General features: G+C 50.0%; 1 protein-coding gene across 1 annotated transcript; it reads left to right on the top strand.

Moving 5' to 3' along the window:
• Window positions 1–26,846, top strand: TIAL1 (TIA1 cytotoxic granule associated RNA binding protein like 1). Its single transcript, XM_083149921.1, has 12 exons — window positions 1–236; window positions 4,945–5,041; window positions 5,150–5,299; window positions 15,221–15,275; window positions 15,689–15,776; window positions 17,320–17,395; window positions 19,072–19,180; window positions 19,260–19,355; window positions 19,929–20,013; window positions 20,109–20,232; window positions 25,365–25,504; window positions 25,589–26,846. The coding sequence occupies exons 1-12, from the start codon at window positions 34–36 to the stop codon at window positions 25,707–25,709; spliced, it is 1,344 nt and encodes a 447-aa protein (XP_083006047.1). The 5' UTR covers window positions 1–33; the 3' UTR covers window positions 25,710–26,846.
• The last annotated feature ends 419 nt before the right edge of the window (window positions 26,847–27,265 follow it).

Genomic DNA, 27,265 nt, shown 5'->3' on the forward strand with positions numbered 1-27,265 from the left:
GGCGGGGACGAGCAGGCAGGCTGCGCCTGCGCAATGAGCGGCTTCTCTCTGACTGGAAGCTGGCGGCAGCCGCCATCTTCCTCAGAGCCGGACGGAGGTGTCGGAGATTTGTTCCAGGCTCCGGCGAGTCCCAGCCCCAGTCCCCCGCCCCCGTGTCCCCTTCCGCGCTTCCCACGGGACACAGCCCGGAGTCCGCCCGGAGGCAGCATGGAGGAGGACGGACAGCCCCGGACACTGTGAGTGCGGGGTCCCAGCTGTCAGCCGGGAGCTGGGCCTGAGTGCTGCCGGGGAGGAGGGAGAGGGGTGACGGGGCCGGCACCGGGGCCTACATGGTTGTGTGTGTGACTGTGTGTGTGTGAGACTGTGTGTGACTGTGTGTCTGTGACTGTGTGTGTGTGACTGTGTGTGTGTGTGTGTGTGACTGTGTGTGTGTGTGACTGTGTGTCTGTGACTGTGTGTGACTGTGTGTGTGTGTGACTGTGTGTGTCTGTGACTGTGTGTCTGTGACTGTGTGTGTCTGTGACTGTGTGTGTCTGTGACTGTGTGTGTGTGACTGTGTGTGACTGTGTGTGTGTGTGTGTGTGTGTGTGACTGTGTGTGTGTGACTGTGTGTGTGTGACTGTGTGTCTGTGACTGTGTGTGTGTGTGACTGTGTGTGTGTGTGACTGTGTGTGTGTGTGACTGTGTATGTGACTGTGTGTGCATGTCTGTCTACGTTTCCATGTGTATGCATTTGTCTATATACAGTAAGTGTGTGTATATATAATGTCAGTGTGTCTACGTTTCCATGTGTAGTGTGTGTGCGTGTACATATGTGTAGTGTATTATGTGTGCAGCACACCTAGAGATGTCGTGTCCAATCAGGTTGGAACCGCAGTCTGGTAACATGGGAGCAAAAATCCATTGTTGCCAAACGCTGTGTAACTGACACACGGGGAGAATCCATCTGATGTCACCTGTCCGGTCTCCAGCATTTAACCCTTTGAGTGCCAACATCTGTGAGATGTATTATTTATTTATGTGCAAAATACCCGCTAAGAATGCCAGAATCTCTCACATTTGTTATATGAATTTAAATTAAAAAATGTTGTGTATAAAAGATTCTATTTACTATAAAGGTGACGTTACAGGTCATTATTTTGACATTCACTTGGCACTAAAAGGGTTAAGCAGCTGGTCCATTGTCATCTGCTCCCATATGTTACCATGTGTATGGCCAGTGTCAATGTGTAATGCTATGCCCATGGACACGGAGCAATGTAGGGACATTTTCGAAACCGCAGGTTCTCAAAGTCGGTCCTCGGGTCCCCACACAGTGCATGTTTTGCAGGTTTCCTCACATAATCGATTGAAATAATTAGCTCCACCTCTGGGTCTTTTAAATGTCAGTCAGTAATGAGTGCACCTTTCGGGTGACCTGGGAAACATGAACTTTGTGGACCAAGTTTGAGAACCACTGATCTAAGCGATCTAGTGAGATGCCCCTAAATCGCTACTGGTGTATGGACAATTATATGTTTGGGACACACATCCATGTGCTATATGGTGGGGATGAGATTCTGCAACCGCTGTAGCTGTTGGTCTGGGCCGCCCCTCCTGCGCCGGGCTGTTGGTCTGGGCCGCCCCTCCTGCGCCGGGCTGTTGGTCTGGGCCGCCCCTCCTGCGCCGGGCTGTTGGTCTGGGCCGCCCCTCCTGCGCCGGGCTGTTGGTCTGGGCCGCCCCTCCTGCGCCGGGCTGTTGGTCTGGGCCGCCCCTCCTGCGCCGGGCTGTTGGTCTGGGCCGCCCCTCCTGCGCCGGGCTGTTGGTCTGCTCCTCAATGTCCCATAGATGCTCTTTTGTGGCTGCCGTTGGAGGAAATTACCCTTAATGTCATGTACGCAGAGCTAGTCGGAAAAAGGAGTGCTAGATTACATGGCGTGTTATCCCGCCGGGGCCAGTGTGACGTGGCGTGTTATCCCGCCGGGGCCAGTGTGACGTGGCGTGTTATCCCGCCGGGGCCAGTGTGACGTGGCGTGTTATCCCGCCGGGGCCAGTGTGACGTGGCGTGTTATCCCGCCGGGGCCAGTGTGACGTGGCGTGTTATCCCGCCGGGGCCAGTGTCAGATGTCTAATGAGTAATGCTTTCACTATGGCATCATGAGTTCATGCTGCTCCAGGGCAGAGGGGGGGGGGGGCCTTACCTAGTACAGGTTGAGTATCCCTTATCCAAAATGCTCGGGACCAGGAGAATTTTGGTTAACAGATTGTTCCGTAATATTTCAATGCAATGATGTATTTTGAGGTATCTCGCATTTATGTTGTATAAACACATGGAATACGCACAAATATATTTAATTTTATTTAAAAACATGAAACAAAGTGTGTGTACATATGTAGTGCCAGTTATACGCCGCGTCCCCCCGTAATGCCAGTTATACGCCGCGTCCCCCCGTAGTGCCAGTTACACGCCGCGTCCCCCCGTAGTGCCAGTTACACGCCGCGTCCCCCCGTAGTGCCAGTTACACGCCGCGTCCCCCCGTAGTGGCAGTTACACGCCGCGTCCCCCCGTAGTGGCAGTTACACGCCGCGTCCCCCCGTAGTGGCAGTTACACGCCGCGTCCCCCCGTAGTGGCAGTTACACGCCGCGTCCCCCCGTAGTGGCAGTTACACGCCGCGTCCCCCCGTAGTGGCAGTTACACGCCGCGTCCCCCCGTAGTGGCAGTTACACGCCGCGTCCCCCCGTAGTGGCAGTTACATGCCGCGTCCCCCCGTAGTGGCAGTTACACGCCGCGTCCCCCCGTAGTGGCAGTTACACGCCGCGTCCCCCCGTAGTGGCAGTTACACGCCGCGTCCCCCCGTAGTGGCAGTTACACGCCGCGTCCCCCCGTAGTGGCAGTTACACGCCGCGTCCCCCCGTAGTGGCAGTTACACGCCGCGTCCCCCCGTAGTGGCAGTTACACGCCGCGTCCCCCCGTAGTGGCAGTTACACGCCGCGTCCCCCCGTAGTGGCAGTTACACGCCGCGTCCCCCCGTAGTGGCAGTTACACGCCGCGTCCCCCCGTAGTGGCAGTTACACGCCGCGTCCCCCCGTAGTGGCAGTTACACGCCGCGTCCCCCCGTAGTGGCAGTTACACGCCGCGTCCCCCCGTAGTGGCAGTTACACGCCGCGTCCCCCCGTAGTGGCAGTTACACGCCGCGTCCCCCCGTAGTGGCAGTTACACGCCGCGTCCCCCCGTAGTGGCAGTTACACGCCGCGTCCCCCCGTAGTGGCAGTTACACGCCGCGTCCCCCCGTAGTGGCAGTTACACGCCGCGTCCCCCCGTAGTGGCAGTTACACGCCGCGTCCCCCCGTAGTGGCAGTTACACGCCGCGTCCCCCCGTAGTGGCAGTTACACGCCGCGTCCCCCCGTAGTGGCAGTTACACGCCGCGTCCCCCCGTAGTGGCAGTTACACGCCGCGTCCCCCCGTAGTGGCAGTTACACGCCGCGTCCCCCCGTAGTGGCAGTTACACGCCGCGTCCCCCCGTAGTGGCAGTTACACGCCGCGTCCCCCCGTAGTGGCAGTTACACGCCGCGTCCCCCCGTAGTGGCAGTTACACGCCGCGTCCCCCCGTAGTGGCAGTTACACGCCGCGTCCCCCCGTAGTGGCAGTTACACGCCGCGTCCCCCCGTAGTGGCAGTTACACGCCGCGTCCCCCCGTAGTGGCAGTTACACGCCGCGTCCCCCCGTAGTGGCAGTTACACGCCGCGTCCCCCCGTAGTGGCAGTTACACGCCGCGTCCCCCCGTAGTGGCAGTTACACGCCGCGTCCCCCCGTAGTGGCAGTTACACGCCGCGTCCCCCCGTAGTGGCAGTTACACGCCGCGTCCCCCCGTAGTGGCAGTTACACGCCGCGTCCCCCCGTAGTGGCAGTTACACGCCGCGTCCCCCCGTAGTGGCAGTTACACGCCGCGTCCCCCCGTAGTGGCAGTTACACGCCGCGTCCCCCCGTAGTGGCAGTTACACGCCGCGTCCCCCCGTAGCGGCAGTTACACGCCGCGTCCCCCCGTAGCGGCAGTCACACGCCGCGTCCCCCCCGTAGCGGCAGTCACACGCCGCGTCCCCCCCGTAGCGGCAGTCATACGCCGCGTCCCCCGTCACTTTCTGGAATGTATGGTTTTCCGAATAATTCGGATAAGGGACAGTCTACCTGTATTGTATCTGGTGTGCACCCTACATTACCTAGTATTAGGAAGGTGTGCCTGTATACATTACATAGCATGGCTGTATAGCACTTCGGTTTCCTACCTTCCTTATGGTGTTTTGTGTGTTTAAGTTTTTGCAGTTGCAACAATTTTCACTACTCGTCGTGTACTTCAGACAAAGCGCCACCTGGAGGGGGGGAGTGGGAACATTACAGAGAGGATAGAAGGAGAGTGCAGAGTGGTGCTCTCTCAGCAGGCATATGGTGTGACAAGGGGCCTGCCCTCCCGAATATCACCATTCATGCAGACTATGCTGGAACAGGCCTCTGACCTGCATTGCTCTGTGACTGGATCAGATAACTATATATGTTTGACTTCCATGTGGGAGACTCCTATTAAGCATACCAGCCGTTTCCTAATGACAGTGGTTGCGTAAAGCGTTATTAAGCCCCATACACACAGGATGACAGATGGCTCCGCACACATCGCACCACACAAGCCATGCACCTGCGATATGTGCTGAGGATACACAGTGCATGTAGTCTGAGTGATGGCGACGCGTGGGACTATGGCGCATGCACACGGAATGATCTGTGCTTCATTTCTAAGCGATGTAGATTGCCCCATGTGTATGCCCCTTAGTTTTATTATCCGTCATGGTAACGCTCTGCATTGTATCCTGCCACTATATAGATACATGTTACACTGGGTCACATTGTCACCAGCGGCGTGGCAGCACCTTATATCCTGTATATAACCGCTCATTCTCTCCTCCTGTGCAGGTATGTAGGGAACCTCTCCAGGGATGTGACCGAAGTCCTGATTCTCCAGCTATTCAGTCAGATCGGACCGTGTAAAAGCTGTAAAATGATCACAGAGGTACGTTCCTGTATCCGGCACAGATTGGTTTATAACTATGTTACCTATGGCTGGGATGTACATACGTCACCTAGTTCATTCAAGACCTCTGTTATCCTCTGTTCACAGCAAACTGACAGCCGGAGGGTGGCTGCGTCCGTGGGCTTCTCTGTCCTGCCAAACTCCAGCAATGACCCTTATTGTTTTGTGGAGTTTTTTGAACACAGAGATGCAGCCGCTGCATTAGCAGCTATGAATGGGCGGAAGATAATGGGAAAAGTAAGTAGAAAATGTCTTATTTTTTTCACTATTGTCATTGAAAATGTTTTAGCTTGTTCCTGTGTACAAATTTAACATGTCAGGGTTACCTCTGTAATGCCCCCCCCCCTCCCCTACATCTACTGTAATACTGGCCTGGGTTTACATGTGGTAGGGAGGTGATACTGCACAGCAGCCTGGGATGACCTGTGGTAGGTAGGTGATGCTGCACAGCGGCCTGGGATTACCTGTGGTAGGTAGGTGATACTGCACGGCAGCCTGGGATGGAAACCTAGAATGTGACGGCAGATAAGAACCACTTGGCCCATCTAGTCTGCTGCTTTTTTAATCATGTTACCTCAAACCATATTTGATCATTATGTATTTGTAAGGATATCAATATGCCTATCCCAAGCATGTTTACATTGTACTACTGTATTTGCCTCTGCCACCTCTGATGGTAGGCTATTCCACTTATCTACTACTCTTTCTGTGTAGTAATTCTTCCTCACATTTCCCCTGAATCTTCCTCCCTCTAGTGTCAGTGCATGTCCTCCTGTTCTGCTGCTCCTCTTCCTGTGAAGAATGTCTCCCACCTGTACCTTCCTCCCTCTAGTGTCAGTGCATGTCCTCGTGTTCTGCTGCTCCTCTTCCTGTGACTAATGTCTCCCACCTGTACCTTCCTCCCCCTAGTGTCAGTGCATGTCCTCGTGTTCTGCTGCTCCTCTTCCTGTGAAGAATGTCTCCCACCTGTACCTTGTTAGAACCCTCAATATATTGGGCTGACCTGTCGTAGGGAGGTGATACTGCACAGCGGCCTGGGATGACCTGTGGTAGGGAGGTGACGCTGCTCAGTGGATTGGGCTGACCTGTCATAGGGAGGTGATACTGCACAGCGGCCTGGGCTGACCTGTGGTAGGGAGGTGATGCTGCTCAGGGACCAGGGATGACCTGCGATAGAGAGGTGATGCTGCTCAGTGACCTGGGCTGAACTGGGGTAGGGAGGTGATGCTGCTCAGGGACCAGGGATGACCTGTGGTAGTGAGGTGACGCTGCTCAAGGACCAGGGATGACCTGTGGTAGTGAGGTGATGCTGCTCAGGGACCAGGGATGACCTGTGGTAGTGAGGTGACGCTGCTCAGGGATGACCTGTGGTAGGGAGGTGATGCTGCTCTGGGACCAGGGATGACCTGTGGTAGGGAGGGGATGCTGCTCAGGGACCAGGGATGACCTGTGGTAGGAAGGTGACGCTGCTCAGGGACCAGGGATGACCTGTGGTAGGGAGGTGATGCTGCTCAGGGACCAGGGGTAGGGATGTGACGCTGCTCAGCGGCCTGGGATGACCTGGGGTAGGGAGGTGACGCTTCTCAGCAGCCTGGGATGACCTGCGATAGGGAGGTGACGCTTCTCAGCAGCCTGGGATGACCTGCGATAGGGAGGTGACGCTTCTCAGCAGCCTGGGATGACCTGCGATAGGGAGGTGACGCTTCTCAGCAGCCTGGGATGACCTGCGGTAGGGAGGTGACGCTTCTCAGCAGCCTGGGATGACCTGCGGTAGGGAGGTGACGCTTCTCAGCAGCCTGGAATGACCTGCGGTAGGGATGAGATGCTTCTCAGCAGCCTGGAATGACCTGCGGTGGGGAGGTGACGCTTCTCAGCAGCCTGGGATGACCTGCGGTAGGGAGGTGATGCTTCTCAGCAGCCTTGGATGACCTGCGGTAGGGAGGTGATGCCAGCTAGTCTTACTTGGCCCCTAGTATCTAGTAAGTCAGAAATAACCGGCACAATTCTGCATGAACTGTGATATATAAGAAACTGTTAATAAATAAATGAACCATGATAGGGGTATATAACATGTCCTTACTGTAAGCCTTGCTATATGTACTCTTATACTCAAACACTCAGTGACGATCTTCGTCCGCATACTCATCTCCATCATTGGCATCTAGTCTCTAGTTGTATGTTGATTGGGTCCTCACTACTTATATCCAAGCTGTAATATGTATTGATCTGTGGTGCTCTTTTCTCTTTCAATGGTCCTGGTGACACAGCTTCACATTGGGATGTAGGAGGGTCCGCAGGAGCCAGGCACCTATCCTAAAGCTTTTGGAGGGTAGGCTCCTCCCCTACTGCATCCCAGATTCCTCAGTTCGTGTTAGGTGCCCACTGGAGTGGGTGCTATTCTAAAGGGCTGCCGGAGCAGCCGAAGGAGTAGAGCTAGTTAGGGTTTTTATTATTTTATTAACTTTTACACTAGCTAGGTAGGCACAGTGTGAGGATTCTCATTAGTGAATCCTCACACTGCTAGCGCAGCAGGAGCTGACAGAAGCGAGTCCTGTCAGCTCACTGTGCACGAGGGAGACGCTGTCTGGCCTCCCTGTGCAGCGCTTACAGCTTCTTTTAAGAAGCTGCCTGGGCTCCGGAGCGCTCTGAAACCGGCTTCACGCTAGGTGAGGATCATGGGGGACAGGCACTCCGTGATGGCGGCGGCCATTTTATGCGGAGCTTACACACTGAGCTCCTGATATGAGAGGACAGCAGTGTTGTTACAGGCATGTTCCGAGTGGTCCCCAGCTGAGGGGGAGATACTGGAACAAGGAGATCCTACAATGGGAGCGGCTGTCTGGGGGTAGTTGGCGCCAAAAGTCACAGACCCCGCAGCAGCAGGGACTTGGTCCCTTCCCTCACTCTGTTTTGGCGCCATTCAGAACGCTTGCAGCGGAGCTGAGCTGGCTTACAGATCCTGACAGAGTGATTGGATTTCCTGGGCATCGTTTTCCCCATTCTGAAGACTACAGAAAGCTAAGTGAACTGTGTATATTGGTTCTGTATATAATGTTTGTACATTTAATGCTGGGACTGTGTTAATTGAGAACATCAGGTCTAAGCAACAGCCTGTGGTCTTGGGGGAGGGAGCCTTAAATGCATTGAGCGCTTGCAGTGGTTGTACACTGAGAATTGTCCCTTTGGGGGGCTTATGTATTTATATGCGCTGCTGTGAAACCCATGGGGAGTGAACTCCAGAGGGTAGTACATCGGAACTTGCATGGGCCAAGCCCTAGGCAGGTCAAAAGAAATGCTTTGGTGCATTACTGGACAGGCAGAGTGATGGCTGGTAACCTCCCTAGACCATTGCCATTCTCTCAGCAGTCTTTTAGCTCTTTGCCTCGGCCCAGACAGATCCTGACTGATTACAGGTCATGCAGGATACTGCTATGGGAATCAGCAGGTTTAAATTACTTGTTGCACAAGTTTTATGGTTATTCTGTGGGGACCCCCAAAAAGGGTCTTATTCAGTGCCATTATTAGCTGCTGATGAGGAAGGAGAGTACACAGACATACCAATCAGGGTGATATTTCTGAAGAGTCCTCAGCCTCAGGGGTAGAGGATTTTATTACTGCTGTTAAACAGGCATTAAATTTGTCTGTGAAGGATAAACTCCTGCAAAGGTTTTTTTTTTTTTATGAGACAGCGTAAAGAATCTGATATCTCCCTGCAAAGGGGCCTGAAAAACCCCGATAAAAGGCTTCAGATACTTAAAAGATTTCTAAGCCTGTACCCCATGCCTGAGGCGCATGCTGACCTCTGGAAAAAAGTCCCAGTGGTAAATGTTTCTGTGGCACGTGTATCAAGACCTCAGGTGGAGCCACTGTGCTACCAGTACAAGGGGGAGCAGCGTTTAAGGACCCCGCAGACAAAAAGCTGGAGGGTAACCTCAAAGCATTATTTTAAGGGGTGGGATACACCCTACGCCCTCTGAGGATTTCAGCCTGGGTCTCTAAGGCCATGATCGTGCGGGACAGAAATTTGTGCACTATTTTACACGCTGACCCTTGTGTTTATTGCTTGCAGAGAAGCTTAAAAACGGCTGCAGAGCATGTATTGGAGTATGAGAGGAAGCTCTCAAAATGGCTGCCAGAGTTTCCACAGTGTCTGTAAATGCCAGGCGAGTGCTCTGGCTTAAGGCTTGGGAGGCAGATAATGTGTCTAAGAAAGCCTTAGAGACAATAGCTTCTAAAGGAAAGCTGTTATTTGCTTCTGAACTGGAAGAGATTATTAAGCAGGCCACAGGTGGCAAAAGTACTTTCCTGCCAGTCCCTGCAGCCAAGCAGACATCAAGGTTTTCTGCTTTTAGGCCAGCCTTGCGGCCCTCCCTTAGAGGATGTGCGTCTTTCCGAGGGCAGCCCTTCAGGGGAAAGGTCCTAAAGTCTAAATTTGGTTCTTTTCATAAGAAACCAAACACAAAGGAGAGGACAAACCATCTGCATGACTGCCAAGGGTTTTGCCCGGCGGTGGTCTAGATGGGGGGACATCTGACACTGTTCAAAGACGCATGGGCATTGTTAGACCGGGATTCTTGGGTGTTAGAAATTATAACCCAGGGTTACAGAATTCCCTTCAAGGGTCTTCTTCCAAGAAGATTCATTCCCACGCCAATACCAAAAGGGGCTCGGCTCCGTACAGCTCCCTTGGGAGCGGCTCATTCTCCTTTAGAGAAGGGTGTGGTGATCCCGGTCCCCAGAGCGGAAGGGAAAAAAGGCTTTTATTCCACTCTGTGTCGTGTGTCCAAACCAGACGGGTCTTTCAGACCGATTCTCAATTTAAAGTCGTTAATTATCCATTTGTGGGTAGACCATTTCAAAATGGAGTCTCTACGGTCAGTGCTGTGAAGCCTGGACCAGGGAGAATTTTTGGCGTTCATGGATGTCCAGGACGCATACCTTCATGTTCCTGTTCACCCAGGACATCAGGCTCTATTGAGATAGGAGACCATGCACTTGCAATTCCAGGTGTTGCACTTCGGCCTGGCCACAGCGCCAAGGGTATTCACCAAGATAATGTCTGTAATGGCGGCTGTGCTTCGACTGAGGGGAAACACTGTGATCCCATATTTGGACGACCTGCTGTTCAGAGCGGAGTCAGCAGACATGTTGAAGAGTCACTTGGCAAAAGCCGTTGGGTTTTTGGCAGGCTCACGGCTGGTTTTTAAACTTACAAAAGTCTCAGTTGGTGCCGTCACAGAGAATCCAATTCTTGGGGATTGGTCTGGATACCCAGTTGCATTGGGTGTTTCTACCAGAGGCATAGGCCAGGGATCTGGCTGCATTGGTACAAGAGATCCTAGGGTCTCAGAGCACAGCAGTATGGAGGTGCCTCAAACTGCTGGGGAAGATGATGGCGTCTTTCGAGACGTTATAGTTCGCCAGGTTCCACTCTAGAGTGTCCCAGTGGACAGGGAACACTCAGACCATGAGGTCAGAACAAATGGTGTTGTTTTCAGAAACTCGATCCTTCCTAAAATGGTGGATGGAGGTGGATTCCCTTCGGGGGAGTCGGTCCCTGCAGTCCTGGAGCTGGTTGGTAGTCACTACCGACGCCAGTCTCAGAGGCTGAGGGGCAGTAGTCGTGGACCTGCGTCTGCAGGGCTTGTGGACTTTAGAGCAGAAGGACTGATACTTTACAGTCTGCCTTACTGATCAACATCTTGGAACTGAGGGCTGTGTGGAAGAGGTTTTCTCTGGCGGGAGAAAAGATTACAAGAGCTCCCTTTTAGGCATTCAGACCGACAACGTCACAGCTGTGGCGTATCTGAATCACCAGGGAGGCACACACAGCAATCTGGCCATGTGGGAGGTGTCCCGAATCTTCTTGTGGGCGGAACAGAATGTTCTAGCATTATCAGCAATCTTCATACCAGGAGTGGAGAATATAGAGGCCGACTTCCTGAGCAGGGAGAAACTGATGGAAGGAAAATGGAGGCTGAATCCACAAGTATTCCACTAGATTACAATAAGGGGGAAACCCCGGATAGGGACCTGAAGGTTCATCCATCAGGTACCCAGGTTGTATGACAGGACGTGGGATCCACTGGCAGAAGCAGTGGATGCCATGACTATCCCCTGGGAGGGGAATCTTCTTTATGATTTTCCGCCAGTTCCAATGCTGGCAAGAGAGTTGAAAACAATACAGGCCCAGACAATTCCAGTAATTTTAGTGGCCCCAGATTGGCCAGGGAGATCCTGGTACTCGAGGCTTCAGAGATTCTCTGTGGACTCGTGGCGTCTACCTCTGAGGTCAGACCTTCTAAAACAAGGACCGTTCAACCAGCTGGATTCAGCTCGATTAATTTTGACGGTCTGGCTGTTGAAAACGCCATTTTGAGGAATATAGGATTCTCAGAGGCGGGGGTTAACGCAATGAGGAAAGCCAGAAAGTCAGTGTCTTCGGTAATTTATTTTGGGGCCTGGAAGACCTATATTTGGTGGTGTGTAAGACAGAGGTCACGCACATCGAGATTTAAAATGGCTAAATTGTTGGAGTTTTTTACAGGAGGGCCTTTATAGAAACATAGAAACATAGAAACATAGAATTTGACGGCAGATAAGAACCACTTGGCCCATCTAGTCTGCCCCTTTTTTTAAACATGTTACCTCAAACCATATTTGATCCTTATTTTTTTGTAAGGATATCAATATGCTTATCCCAAGCATGTTTAAATTGTACTACTGTATTTGCGTCTACCACCTCTGTTGGGAGGCTATTCCACTTATCTACTACTCTTTCTGTGAAAAAATTCTTCCTCGCATTTCCCCTGAATCTTCCTCCCTCTAGTTTCAGTGCATGTCCTCGTGTTCTGTTGCTCCTCTTCCTGTGAAGAATGTCTCCCACCTGTACCTTGTTAAAGCCCTTGATATATTTGAAAGTTTCTATCATGTCCCCCCTTTCCCTTCTCTGCTCTAAAGTATACATATTAAGATCTTTTAGTCTTTCCTGGTACGTTTTGTGATGTAGGCCATGCACCATTTTAGTTGCTCTTCTTTGTACAGTCTCTAATGTATTTATATCCTTCTGGAGATATGGCCTCCAGAACTGAACACAATACTCTAGGTGAGGTCGTACCAATGACCTATACAGTGGCATTATTACTTCTTTCTTTCTACTGCTGATACCTCTCCCTATGCAACCAAGCATCTGACTTGCCTTCTTCATTGCTTTGTTACATTGCCTACCTGCTTTTAAGTCCCCTGAAATGGTGACACCTAGATCCCTCTCTTCCTCAGTAGTTTCCATTATAGTGCCATTTATACTATATTGAGTCTTTGGATTTCTGAGACCCAAGTGCATGATTTTGCATTTTTTGGCATTAAACTGTAGTTGCCATTCTCTTGACCATTTCTCTAATCTGCCTAGATCCTCAATCATTTGTTTTACCCCTCCTGGTGTGTCTACCCTGTTGCATACCTTTGTGTCATCTGCAAAAAGGCACATTTTACCCTCAATTCCATTAGCAATATCACCAATAAAGATATTAAAAAGCACCGGTCCAAGTACAGATCCCTGGGGTACTCCACTTGTAACCTTTCCCTCCTTTGACTGTACTCCATTTACTACAACTCTCTGTTTTCTGTCCTGCAACCACGCTCTTATCCATTCAACTATCTTAGAATCCAATCCCAAGCTTTCAAGTTTATTTAACAGTCTGCGATGTGGGACAGTGTCAAAAGCTTTACTAAAGTCTAGATAAGCTACATCTACAGCCCCACCTTGATCTATTACTTTAGTCACCCAGTCAAAAAAGTCAATAAGATTTGTTTGACATGATCTTCCCCCAGTAAACCCATGCTGTTTTGGATCCTGTAAATTGCTGGTTTTGATATATTCTACAACTCTTTGTTTTAAGAGTGTTTCCATCAATTTCCCTACTACTGATGTAAGGCTCACTGGTCGATAGTTGCTTACCTCTTCCTTGCTTCCACTTTTGTGCAGTGGGACTACATTCGCTGTTTTCCAGTCCTCTGGGATTACTCCAGTAGCTAGTGACTGGTTGAATAATTCTGTTATTGGTTTTACCAGCTCCCCTTTAAGCTCTTTTAGTATCCTTGGATGTATCCCATCTGGCCCCATTGATTTATCCACTTTCAGTTTTGAGAGTTCTGTGAGGACTTTCTCCTCTGTAAATGTACTTGTCTCTCCCTCAGTTTTCTGACTATACTTGCAACTTAACTGTGGCCCCTTCCCCTCTCTTTCAGCAGTGAATACTGAGCAGAAATAATTATTAATATTATCTGCTATTACATTGTCCCCCTCAAGAAAACTTCCACTCTCTGTCTTCAGTCTAATTATTCCACTTTTTGTTTTTCTCCTTTCACTTATATACCTAAAAAAAGTTTTCCCCCCTTTACCCACTGACTGGGCCATTTTCTCTTCAGCCTGTGCTTTTGCACATCTGATTACCTTCTTAGCCTCCTTCTGTCTAACAAGATACACCTCTTTGTCCTCATTCTTCTGCGTCTGCTTAAATTTCTTAAAGGCCAACTTTTTTGCTTTCACAATACTTGCTACTTCTTTTGCAAACCACAATGGCTTTCTTTTTCTTGTGTTTTTCCTAACTCTTTTGACACAAAGTTCTGTTGCTTTTAGAATTGCACTTTTTAATTTTTCCCACTTATCCTGCACTCCTTCCACGTTCTCCCACTCTGCCAAAGAATCCTTTCCTCTGGGTTAGGCCTTCAGTCACTCAGAGTACATATCTCGACCGTGTCAATTTTTCTTTCCAAAGAAGGATTGCGTTAGAACCAGAAGTACAGACCTTCCTGCAGGGGGTTTATCTATTGAAACCTCCCTACAACCAACCAGTAGCGCCAGGGGAATTATTTCTGGCTCTGGAGTACCTTAAAGAGGCGCATTTTGAGCCGTTAAGGTCGGTTGACCTTAGTTTCCTTTCAGGGAAGCTGGTATTTTTGTTGGCGGTGGCGTCAGAAAAAAAAATAAATAAAAAAAAAAATATCGGAGTTGATTGCTTTGTTCTACAAATCTTCCTCCCTTATATGTCATGATGATAGGGCTGCCTTTCGGACAGTACCCCTAGATTTGTACCAAAAGTAGTCTCTGCTTTTCTTCTAAATCAGGAGATTGTTCTGCCTGTGTTTCAACCCCCAGAGGGTTGTTAGGAAAAGGGACAAATTGAGGAATTTGGATGTTGTGCGCGTCTTGCGCGTTTATGTGGACAGATTTAAGAGTGTCAGAAAGACTGATACTTTATTGGGTTTGTATGACATACACAAACTTAGTTGGCCTGCTTCTAAGCAGACCATTGCTAGGTGGTTGCGCTCTGTTATTGCGTTTGCATATACTAAAGTTGGTAGGCCTGTACTGGCCAGGATTAATGCGCATACCACCAGGTCGGTTGCCACCTCTTGGGCGGGTCGACATGGGGCAACAGCTGAGCAGGTTTGCAGCGCTGCCACTTGGTCATCTGTTCATAATTTTGCCAAATTCGATAGGTTCCATGAGTTCGCGTCGGTGGACGCATCATTCGGGCGAGCAGTGATGAATACTGCAGACCTGAGCGTACCCACCCAAAAGGACCGGCTCTGGAACGTCCCAATGTGAAGCTGTGTCACCAGGACCATTGAAAGAGAAAAAGGGATTTTTGTAAGAACTTACCGTTCGAATCCCTTTCTCTGATATGGTCCTGGTGACACAGCGATCCCTCCCTTACGCTCAGTAAGTATGCCAGTGTTCATGATGTTTCATGTTATAATTGGTTGAAAAGTTAAATTTAAAATTGTGCATATAATATGTGCAGGCGTTGTACTGAGTTAATGTACTCCAGTGGCTTTGAAAGATTGAACTGAGGAATCTGGGATGCAGTAGGGGAGGAGCCTACCCTCCAAAAGCTTTAGGATAGGTGCCTGGCTCCTGCGGACCCTCCTACATCCCAATGTGAAGCTGTGTCACCAGGACCATATCAGAGAAAGGGATTCGAACGGTAAGTTCTTACAAAAATCCCTTTTATTTGTACTGTATTTTTGTTATTTATTCAATGTTATGCCAAGCTTTGTCTCCCTGTATTGTTCCTTTGTACGGCGCTGCGAAACACTTGTGGCGCCTTATAAATAAAATGATAATAATACTAACGATCACCTCTCTCAATGCAGGAGGTGAAAGTAAATTGGGCGACGACTCCCAGCAGCCAGAAGAAAGACACTTCCAGTGAGTATGTCCCCTGTGCCGTGGCTGCGCTACTTCCTCCAGTGTGACATTGTGCCGCAGTCCTCTGCATTGTATGACGGTGCTATTCATCCCTTCTTGTTGCAGGCCCCTCCAGCAGGAAAGGGAGTTAGAGACTCTCTGGGCGCTAGTCCATGTGCTGTTTAGGCTGCCTCTCTTGGTATTCTCTCTTGTTTATCTAAATTCAAAGCACTTCTATTTGTTACTTATTTAAGCATTTCCCTAAATTCCCCAGGGTGGTGGGAAGCTCCTCTTCCTCTGATCTCCACTTATCTGACCTCCGGCTCCCCTGTAATAGCACTGTGCACCTTCGCCACGTAACAGCCAGTTCCGCTGCCTGTAGCATCTGTCCGCCCCTGTGTATTGCTGTTTGGAATAAGTTCCTTTCTTTACAGATCACTTTCATGTATTTGTTGGGGATCTGAGTCCAGAAATCACCACAGAGGACATAAAATCTGCTTTTGCTCCGTTTGGTAAAATATCGTAAGTATTACAGCTTCCTGCACTTGGTCCGGCCCCAACATTTCATATCGCTATTTGGGTTACACTTTGCTATCTGTTCTCTTGTTTCCTTGGGTAGTAAGTAACGTTTATATGGGGGGGGGGGGGGTTGGGTTGGGGTTAACATTATTGTTTAGTCCAACATGAACTTGTTGCTAAACCTGTAATAATAAGGCGAGCCCTACGTTCCCCTGCCCTGTAAGATGGTGCAAGGTGCTGTGACTCCTCCCAGTAATTGTTCATTCTCTTGTGCGCACTGATCCGCAGTGGGGTGGGCTAGTGCTCCACGGTCATATTTGGGGTATCATTATTTGATATAGGCTTTGGTGAGGGCAGCCATTTTGGGGGCAGGAATCCGTGCATTCTATGGGCTCAATTCAAGTAGTCGTGATGATGTCACACTGGCGAGTAGCTGCGCACTTCCGGTTACTCCGGATGCGCTGTTCTGTTTGCTATATGGCCGTGCGTGACAATGACTCTGGTTGGGCTGCGTTTGCTCCTAATTGTATTGAGCCCTTTATATTTTATATAAAACGTTATAAGTGATTGGTCACCAGAGGGGAGGAGTCATAGATTATGGTACGGCAGTGACCGGGGGGGGGGGGGGGGCTTCCTCAGTCAGCGACTTCTCATCTGTCTCTCTGCCATCCGGCCTTGACTAATCACATGTACTGTTCCTAAATGTCCCGTTTGTTTGCGCTGCACATGGTAAGTCGGACTGTTTAGCAGGGTGTTTAGCAGGATGCTGCAGTCTTTCCTCACTCACACTCACCATTAAACTGAATAGCATTCTGATTATTTTGCAGAATTGCTGGTAGATGGACAGAATCTTGAAGGATTACTGCAAGGAACTGTGCACACTGGACACTCAGTTGTAGCTTTTTTATTCTCTTTTCTTTGTATGCTCATTTTCTCCATTTCCTATTGATACCGTTCTCTATGCAGTGCAGATTTCTCTGTGGGATTTGTTGTTTTGTACTGGTGTGCTGAACTTATTGTTCTTTAGTCTTCTCCTTTCTTTAAATTTTCTGAAAATGTCAATTTTTCAAAATTTACAGCTGCCCAAACTTCAAAATGGTGGTAACGAATTGACCAAGAAAAATAAAGAAATCTGTTAACAGGCCATGTATGCCTTTTAATTCCTATTTTTTCCTCTTTTTTCAATTTTGATATTTCATATATTGATATAATATAAATCTATACTCTGCAGGCATTGCTATTAGTGAGTGCATGGTGAGCCAGGATTGCTGAGTGCTTTAGACTAGAGAGCCGTAGTGTACCCGCTAGGTTGCATGATTATTACCTGTTAATCGTAGAATTCTGTGCTGTAGCTAGAATCTAACGTGTCTAAGTCTGGAAGAGCTGGACAGGGAGTCAGGCGTCTTAGGCCTAGAGTAAGGAGTATAAGAGATGAAGGAAGACGTGATCTTCACAATACAGTGTGTGTGGTTCCTTAGTATGTTACTGATGATTCCCCCCCGTACATGTCCTGTGACGTGATCAGGCCTTTGCTCTCTTCCCACAGTGACGCCAGGGTCGTGAAGGATATGGCCACGGGAAAATCTAAGGGCTACGGCTTTGTGTCTTTCTACAACAAGCTGGTGAGATGCTGGATCTGGTCACAGAACCTGCTGCATGCTGTGTACGCATGTCTGTGCTGCCTGTACTGCTGCCTGCTGTGTACGCATGTCTATGCTGCCTGTACTGCTGCGTGCTGTGTACGCATGTTTATGCTGCCTGTACTGCTGCATGCTGTGTACGCATGTCTATGCTGCCTGTACTGCTGCATGCTGTGTACGCATGTCTATGCTGCCTGTACTGCTGCATGCTGTGTACGCATGTCTGTGCTGCCTGTACTGCGGCATGCTGTGTACGCATGTCTGTGCTGCCTGTACTGCTGCATGCTGTGTACGCATGTCTGTGCTGCCTGTACTGCTGCATGCTGTGTACGCATGTCTGTGCTGCCTGTACTGCTGCATGCTGTGTACGCATGTCTGTGCTGCCTGTACTGCTGCATGCTGTGTACGCATGTCTGTGCTGCCTGTACTGCTGCATGCTGTGTACGCATGTCTATGCTGCCTGTACTGCTGCATGCTGTGTACGCATGTCTGTGCTGCCTGTACTGCTGCATGCTGTGTACGCATGTCTGTGCTGCCTGTACTGCTGCATGCTGTGTACGCATGTCTGTGCTGCCTGTACTGCTGCATGCTGTGTACGCATGTCTATGCTGCCTGTACTGCTGCATGCTGTGTACGCATGTCTGTGCTGCCTGTACTGCGGCATGCTGTGTACGCATGTCTATGCTGCCTGTACTGCGGCATGCTGTGTACGCATGTCTATGCTGCCTGTACTGCTGCATGCTGTGTACGCATGTCTGTGCTGCCTGTACTGCTGCATGCTGTGTATGCATGTCTGTGCTGCCTGTACTGCTGCATGCTGTGTACGCATGGCTGTGCTGCCTGTACTGCTGCATGCTGTGTACGCATGGCTGTGCTGCCTGTACTGCTGCATGCTGTGTACGCATGGCTGTGCTGCCTGTACTGCTGCATGCTGTGTACGCATGTCTGTGCTGCCTGTACTGCTGCATGCTGTGTACGCATGTCTGTGCTGCCTGTACTGCTGCATGCTGTGTACGCATGTCTGTGCTGCCTGTACTGCTGCATGCTGTGTACGCATGTCTGTGCTGCCTGTACTGCTGCATGCTGTGTACGCATGTCTGTGCTGCCTGTACTGCTTCACAGGCAAAGGGCCTGGTTCAGAGGTGGTAGGGAAGCCAATCCTGGGGCGGGAGGTGGGGCTGAGAATGCTACGGGTGGGTGCTGCGTAGCGTGACCTCTGACCGCGTCACGGTGTGCAGTGCCGCACAGCCGAGGGTGGGAGAAGCCAGGCTGCGCATGCACAGTCTAATCCTGACATTGAAATCTCAGATCCCGGGATCCTGCCGATCCTAAGCCGGGTACACAGTGTATGATGTGTACGGTCGGACTGGCAGGCCAAGTCATTACGGACAGTCGGCACATCTTTGTCCTTATTTCCATGTAATTAGGTCGCTAGCGTTCTCACCTGGGGCAGACTGGGTGACATCACCAGCAGCCGTGTGCACCCGCATAGCTGGCATACACCCTGAGTCATATGTTGTTCGGCATTGCCGGTGTCTCTGAATCAGGCCTATGACTTGCTGTGTATGGACACTGATCCTGGGTTCGCTGACTCTGTGACGGGAAAGTAAGGCTATATTATTGCCCAGCCTTTATCCCCCAATGTTTCCTTTCCCCAGGATGCTGAAAACGCCATTGTACACATGGGCGGACAGTGGCTGGGTGGACGGCAGATAAGAACTAACTGGGCAACACGCAAACCACCTGCGCCAAAGAGCACCCAGGAAAGTGAGTATGGGACGGGGGACAGCTGGGACGGCTGCAGTCAGTGTGTCCCCGTCTGGTAACTACATGCCCCTTTCTTTAGATAATGCCAAGCAGTTGAGGTTTGAAGATGTAGTAAACCAGTCCAGCCCCAAGAACTGCACGGTGTACTGTGGTGGAATCGGCTCTGGGCTAACTGGTAAGTCTACTTACTCTGTGTTTTATATTAAGCTGTAACTGCCATGTCCTTGTCTATTCCTCCATTTCACAGGTTCCCAAAGTCGGTCCTCCGGACCCCACACAGTGCGTGTTTTCCAGGTCTCCTCACAGAAACACAACTGAAATGTGTCAGCGAGTAATGACTGCACCTGCCGGCTGACCTGGAATACGTGAACTGTGTGGGGGTCCTGAGGACCAAGTTTGAGAACCCCTGCTCCATTCTACTTACAGTACATCAGTCCTTTGTGTTACCCCCTGTTGTGTCTACCATGCGTTCCTGCATTTCTGTGTGTCGTCTTCAAAATCAATCCCCCCTTCAACACCATTTGTATTGTCACCATTAAAGAGCACTGGTCCCAGTACAGATCCCTGGCCTTGTTTACTGGTTACATTTTCCTTCTGAGCCTGCACTCCATGTACTACAACTGTCTGTTTCCTGCCCCGCAGTCACATTCTAAGCTTCATGACATATCCTCTGTCTGGCTACATTGCTTTTTTGGTGTGTAAATTATAAGCCTTTTCCCCAATATATTTGCTTGTGTGTTTATTCCAGATCAGCTGATGCGGCAGACGTTTGGGGTGTTTGGTCAGATCATGGAAATTCGCGTTTTCCCTGAGAAGGGCTACTCATTTGTTAGGTGAGTAGCTGATGAATTGTGTACAGAGCTAGGTGCCCTAAGCTGGTGCTGATGGCTGCAATGGTCTGACCATTTCTGTGCTGTTTGTGCTCCAGATTTTCCAGCCATGACAGTGCGGCACACGCCATTGTATCAGTGAATGGAACCACCATTGAAGGCCATGTAGTGAAGTGCTACTGGGGCAAAGAGACGCCAGACATGACAAAGAATTTCCCGCAGGTACCTGGGGCTGTGTGGGAACTGGGAACACTGTGTTAGTGGCACATAATGTATTGCCCGGGGGATAATCTGGAGCGAGAGGCCGGTGGTCTCAGTGATGAAGTCCATGGCAGCATTGTGCTGCTTGTCTTATCACTATGTAATGTAAATGCAGCATTATATGCTAAGTGGTTACAGTCTGAGCACAGACGGCAGATACTGATGTGTCCTCATACGTGTCTGCTGCAGGCACGCCATGCTGAGTATTGTTATAGGTGACGCTTGTATACTGTGTGTGACTGAGGCTGTATATGGAGCAGACTGTGCTGTACCTCCATGTATGAGGTATATCACGCTGCACGGTGTACTGAGGCTGGATGTATGAGGTATATCACGCTGCACGGTGTACTGAGGCTGGATGTATGAGGTATATCACGCTGCATGGTGTACTGAGGCTGGATGTATGAGGTATATCACGCTGCACGGTGTACTGAGGCTGGATGTTTGAGGTATATCACGCTGCACGGTGTACTGAGGCCGGATGTATGAGGTATATCACGCTGCACGGTGTACTGAGGCTGGATGTATAAGGTATATCACGCTGCATGGTGTACTGAGGCTGGATGTATGAGGTATATCACGCTGCTCGGTGTACTGAGGCTGGATGTATGAGGTATATCACGCTGCATGGTGTACTGAGGCTGGATGTATGAGGTATATCACGCTGCATGGTGTACTGAGGCTGGATGTATAAGGTATATCACGCTGCATGGTGTACTGAGGCTGGATGTATGAGGTATATCACGCTGCTCGGTGTACTGAGGCTGGATGTATGAGGTATATCACGCTGCACGGTGTACTGAGGCCGGATGTATGAGGTATATCACGCTGCACGGTGTACTGAGGCTGGGTGTATGAGGTATATCACACTGCACGGTGTACTGAGGCTGGGTGTATGCGGTATATCACGCTGCATGGTGTACTGAGGCTGGATGTGTGAGGTATATCACACTGCACGGTGTACTGAGGCTGGATGTATGAGGTATATCACACTGCACGGTGTACTGAGGCTGGATGTATGAGGTATATCACGCTGCACGGTGTACTGAGGCTGGATGTATGAGGTATATCACGCTGCTCGGTGTACTGAGGCTGGATGTATGAGGTATATCACGCTGCACGGTGTACTGAGGCTGGGTGTATGAGGTATATCACGCTGCTCGGTGTACTGAGGCTGGATGTATGAGGTATATCACGCTGCTCGGTGTACTGAGGCTGGATGTATGAGGTATATCACGCTGCACGGTGTACTGAGGCTGGGTGTATGCGGTATATCACGCTGCAAGGTGTACTGAGGCTGGGTGTATGCGGTATATCACGCTGCATGGTGTACTGAGGCCAGAAGTATGAGGTATATCACGCTGCATGGTGTACTGAGGCCAGAAGTATGAGGTATATCACGCTGCATGGTGTACTGAGGCCGGATGTATGAGGTATATCACGCTGCACGGTGTACTGACGCTGGATCTATGAGGTATATCACGCTGCACGGTGTACTGAGGCTGGATGTATGAGGTATATCACGCTGCATGGTGTACTGAGGCTGGATGTATGAGGTATATCACGCTGCACGGTGTACTGAGGCCGGAAGTATGAGGTATATCACGCTGCACGGTGTACTGAGGCTGGATCTATGAGGTATATCACGCTGCACGGTAGTAGTAGTAGTAGTAGTACGTTTATTTATAAGGCGCCACAAAGTGTCCGCAGCGCCGTACATAGCAAACAACAAAAAAAAACAAATTACAAGGTAACGTACAGGGTGTGTAGAAAGATACAGTATAAATAGGGGTATAGCTGGTAGAACTAAAATCAGCATCAGTTCAGAAGTAGGTGTCAAAATAGTCAAGGAGACCGAAGATGAAGTAGAGGAAGGGAAGAACAGGACAGGAGCACAGGTGAGGTAATGAGGTAGGGTGAGTACGTGAGGAAGGAGGGCCCTGCTCATAAGAGTTAACATACTAAAAATAGGTGGGTGGACGAACGAAACACAATAGGATAAGTAGGAACGGAGGGGAACGGAGGCAGGATAGGAGGATCAAAAGAGGTTAGGAGGAGGGATAGGCTAGTCGAAAAAAGTGGGTTTTGAGGGAGCGCTTGAAGGAGGTAAGGGAATCAGATAGCCTGATGGGTGGCGGGAGGTTGTTCCAGTGCAGGGGGGCAGCGCGAGAGAAATCTTGGACACGGGAGTGGGAGGAGGTGATTAGGTGAGAGGTCAGCGATGGAGCGAAGAGGACGGGAGGGAGTGTGGATAGAGATCAGTGAAGAGAGGTAGGGAGCTGTGGAGGAGGAGAGAGCCTTGTAGGTGGTGGTGAGGAGTTTAAAGAGAACTCGGAAAGGAATGGGGAGCCAGTGAAGAGATAAACAGAGGGGGGAGGCGGAGGTAGAGCGGCGGGAGAGGAAGATGAGCCTAGCATCAGCGTTAAGAATGGATTGGAGAGGTGCGAGGCGGGTGAGAGGTAGCCCAGAAAGAAGGATGTTGCAGTAGTCAAGGCGGGAGATGACAAGAGAGTGAATGAGAATTTTGGTCGCGTCAGTGGAGAGGAATGGTCTGATGCGTGAGATGTTGCGTAGGTGAAAGCGGCAAGACTGTGAGAGAGCACGAATGTGGGGGGTGAAAGAGAGGGAGGAGTCAATGATGACACCGAGGCAGCGCGTTTGGTCGGTGGACGTGATCTCGGTTTCACCAATGCTGATGGAGATAGTGGGAGAAGAGGGGATGTTCGGGGGATGGAAGATTAGAAGTTCAGTTTTAGCCATGTTTAGTTTCAGGAAGCGTTGGGTCATCCAGGCTGAGATGGCCGTGAGGCATTCGGAGACCTTGGACAGAAGTGATGGGGATAAGTCGGGGGAGGAGAGATAGATTAGGGTATCATCAGCATAAAGGTGGTAATGAAAACCATAGGAGCTGATGAGGGTGCCCAGAGAGGTGGTGTAGAGGGAGAAGAGGAGAGGGCCAAGGACTGACCCTTGGGGAACACCGACTGGCTGGGGGGTAGTAGGAGAGGAGGAGCTCGGAGTGGAGACGGAGAAGGAGCGATCGGAGAGGTATGAGGTGAACCAGGAGAAGACCGTGCCAGTGATGCCAAAGGAGTGGAGGGTGTTGAGCAGGAAAGGGTGGTCAACAGTGTCAAAGGCAGCCGACAGATCAAGCTGGATGAGGATAGAGAAGAGGCCTTTGGATTTATCCGATAGTAGATCGTTAGTGACTTTGGTCAGGGCAGTTTCAGTGGAATGTAAAGGGCGGAACCCGGATTGGAGGGGGTCTAGAATGGAGTTAGCAGTAAGGTGGCTTAGGAGACGATTATAGGTCAGACGTTCTAGGAGTTTGGAGGCAAAAGGGAGGAGGGAGATGGGCCTGTAGTTGGATGGAGAGTTGGGGTCCAGATTTGTTTTTTTGAGAATTGGGGAGACAAGAGCGTGTTTGAAGGAGGTGTACTGAGGCTGGATGTATGAGGTATATCATGCTGCATGGTGTACTGAGGCTGGATGAATGAGGTATATCACTCCACGGTGTACTGAGGCTGGATGTATGAGGTATATCACGCTGCACGGTGTACTGAGGCTGGATGTATGAGGTATATCACGCTGCACGGTGTACTGAGGCAGGATGTATGAGGTATGTCACGCTGGATGGTGTACTGAGGCTGGATGTATGAGGTATATCACGCTGCACGGTGTACTGAGGCTGGATGTATGAGGTATATCACGCTGCACGGTGTACTGAGGCTGGATGTATGAGGTATATCACGCTGCACGGTGTACTGAGGCAGGATGTATGAGGTATGTCACGCTGGATGGTGTACTGAGGCTGGATGTATGAGGTATATCACGCTGCACGGTGTACTGAGGCTGGATGTATGAGGTATATCACGCTGCACGGTGTACTGAGGCTGGATGTATGAGGTATATCACGCTGCATGGTGTACTGAGGCTGGGTGTATGAGGTATATCATGCTGCATGGTGTACTGAGGCTGGATGTATGAGGTATATCACGCTGCATGGTGTACTGAGGCTGGATGTATGAGGTATAACACGCTGCACGGTGTACTGAGGCTGGATGTATGAGGTATATCACGCTGCATGGTGTACTGAGGCTGGATGTATGAGGTATATCACGGTGCATGGTGTACTGAGGCTGGATGTATGAGGTATATCACGCTGCACGGTGTACTGAGGCTGGATGTATGAGGTATATCACGCTGCATGGTGTACTGAGGCTGGATGTATGAGGTATGTCACGCTGCACGGTGTACTGAGGCTGGATGTATGAGGTATATCACGCTGCACGGTGTACTGAGGCTGGATGTATGAGGTATGTCACGCTGGATGGTGTACTGAGGCTGGATGTATGAGGTATATCACGCTGCACGGTGTACTGAGGCTGGATCTATGAGGTATATCACGCTGCACGGTGTACTGAGGCTGGATGTATGAGGTATATCACGCTGCATGGTGTACTGAGGCTGGATGTATGAGGTATATAACGCTGCACGGTGTACTGAGGCTGGAAGTATGAGGTATATCACGCTGCATGGTGTACTGAGGCCGGATGTATGAGGTATATCACGCTGCACGGTGTACTGAGGCTGGATCTATGAGGTATATCACGCTGCACGGTGTACTGAGGCTGGATGTATGAGGTATATCATGCTGCATGGTGTACTGAGGCTGGATGAATGAGGTATATCACTCCACGGTGTACTGAGGCTGGATGTATGAGGTATGTCACGCTGGATGGTGTACTGAGGCTGGATGTATGAGGTATATCACGCTGCACGGTGTACTGAGGCTGGATGTATGAGGTATATCACGCTGCATGGTGTACTGAGGCTGGATGTATGAGGTATATCACGCTGCATGGTGTACTGAGGCTGGATGTATGAGGTATATCACGCTGCATGGTGTACTGAGGCTGTATGTATGAGGTATATCACGGTGTACTGAGGCTGGATGTATGAGGTATATCACGTGGCTCAGTGTACTGAGGCTGGAGGTATGAGGCATATCACGCTGCACGGTGTACTGAGGCTGGAGGTATGAGGACTCCTCTATGTCCGATATCTGGATAACATAGTATTGTCTCTCCTAGGTGGACTACAGTCAGTGGGGTCAGTGGAACCAGGTATATGGGAGCCCCCAGCAGTACGGGCAGTACATGGCCAACGGCTGGCAAGTGCCATCATACAGCATGTATGGCCAAGCATGGAACCAGCAGAGCTTTGGAGTAGAGTAAGTCGGCTGGTGAATTGTGGGTGATTCTGTCTGTAATCCTTATACTGTGACGCGTTTCCTTATGTTCCTTGTATATTGTAGACAATCTCAGTCCGCTTCTTGGATGGGTGGATTCGGCTCCCAGCCTCCACCACAAGCACAGGGCCCACCAGTGATACAAAACCCCTCAGGGTACAGTATGGCCAGTTACCAAACGCAGTGAGGAGGACGTTTCCACTTATCTGAGACCTGTTCTGGCTCATTTATCGGAGGATATGACCTGGCCTGAGGGCGAGAGGGGAATAGCCACAGACACCATATTTATTTCAAGCTGGAAGCGTTTTGGAACCTGTAGCTCCGATCAGCTTTAAAGAACATTTCTTTCTAGATTTTTTATTTTTAAGAAACCCTCTAACCCCCATTCCCGCACCCTGGAGTCCAGGACTGGTCTTAAAATCCTCATTTCTTTCTGTACATAACAAAAGCCATTTGCGAGAGCCGGGCAGAGACTATAAATAATCCAGTTGGCAAATTTCTTTTTAGTTCTTTTTACTTTTTAAAGTCTCCGGCTGATTTTTAACACGTCTGGATTTGTATCCGTGGGAGAAACGGGGGTGTAAGGAGGCTTGCGGTGTTCCTATCCCCAATCTTATTTCTAGATTATGCTGCTAGTTCCCAGTAATGAGTTGCTGTGACGGCGGAATAAACCGAAGTCTGCTCAGAAGTGATCAGTACTGCTGGCTGGGTGAGAAGAGCCGTCTGAAGGATCTGGTTGTCTTCTCCATAACCGCTGACGAGATGAGTTGTCTTCTTCTTACGGACATGGCCTGCTCTCATTCAGTAGCAATATGTATATCTGCTGTGGATATACCAAGGAGGTTTTCTATGAGACTGTACTGGTGCACACAGCTGCCTGCCGTGCCCCTGGTACTGTAAATCCAATCTGCAACTTTATCAATGTTACAGTCACCCTGAACGGACGCTGTTCTCCACACACCTGTCGCTAATCTGATTTTACTTCCGGTTAATGGGACACCACCTGTGTATATAAACATTACCCAGCATGCTGCACTGTAGATGTGTTTTCTAGTCCTGATGGTGTTTCCAAACGTACCTTTCATTTATAAGGGGTCAATAAGAGAACCTATTCCAGGAGAAGCCTTAATTTCAATTTTCTAAACGTTTTATTTTTTTGTCCGTCTCTTGTCACTAATTGGACTTGCTATGTAAATTTTGTCATTTATTTTTTATATATCTTTGATTTTGCTTTGCGTAGCTTCATCCTGAACTTTGTATGGAAGGTTTATTATCTAAGCCGCTCCTTCTACAGCAGAAGTGTTAATAAATCCTGTAACCTGTCGCTTTGTGCCGTTTTCCGATGGTGTACAGAGAAGGTAGCGGATTAACTTTGCCGACGTGGCCGCTGGTGGTGAGTTTGAGTGTGACCGTTTGGTGACGGTCTGTGTGGAAGCGCAGATCCCATATTCTCTTTCCACTCAAATATTTTATTTTGGACCCATTTCTGACCTCCAATAAATTTTTAATGATGAAAACAAAAACCTGGCAAGTTCTTTCGGTGTGATCTTTCTCCCATGTCGGAAGGTCAGCCAACAAGCCACCCTACCAGTAAAGATAGGACATGTCTCTTCGGGGGAAGAATCGATCCAGATGCTTTACCCCGAGTCACTGCAGCCCACCGAGACGACCAACAGAAGAATGGCTGTAACCTACAGTGCTTCTCCGATTCGTGGCTTGCGGGCGCTGAGGGACAGTCTTCAT

This window comes from Crinia signifera, chromosome 6 (assembly GCF_055691185.1).
Source record: "Crinia signifera chromosome 6, ASM5569118v1, whole genome shotgun sequence".
Lineage (NCBI taxonomy): Eukaryota > Metazoa > Chordata > Amphibia > Anura > Myobatrachidae > Crinia > Crinia signifera.

Coding starts and splice junctions, on each gene's coding strand:
- TIAL1 (XM_083149921.1), top strand. CDS start 34: ATGAGCGGCTTCTCTCTGACTGGAAGCTGGCGGCAGCCGCCATCTTCC. Junction 19,181..19,259: donor GCCAAAGAGCACCCAGGAAA/GTGAGTATGGGA, acceptor CCCTTTCTTTAG/ATAATGCCAAGCAGTTGAGG. Junction 25,505..25,588: donor CAGCAGAGCTTTGGAGTAGA/GTAAGTCGGCTG, acceptor TGTATATTGTAG/ACAATCTCAGTCCGCTTCTT.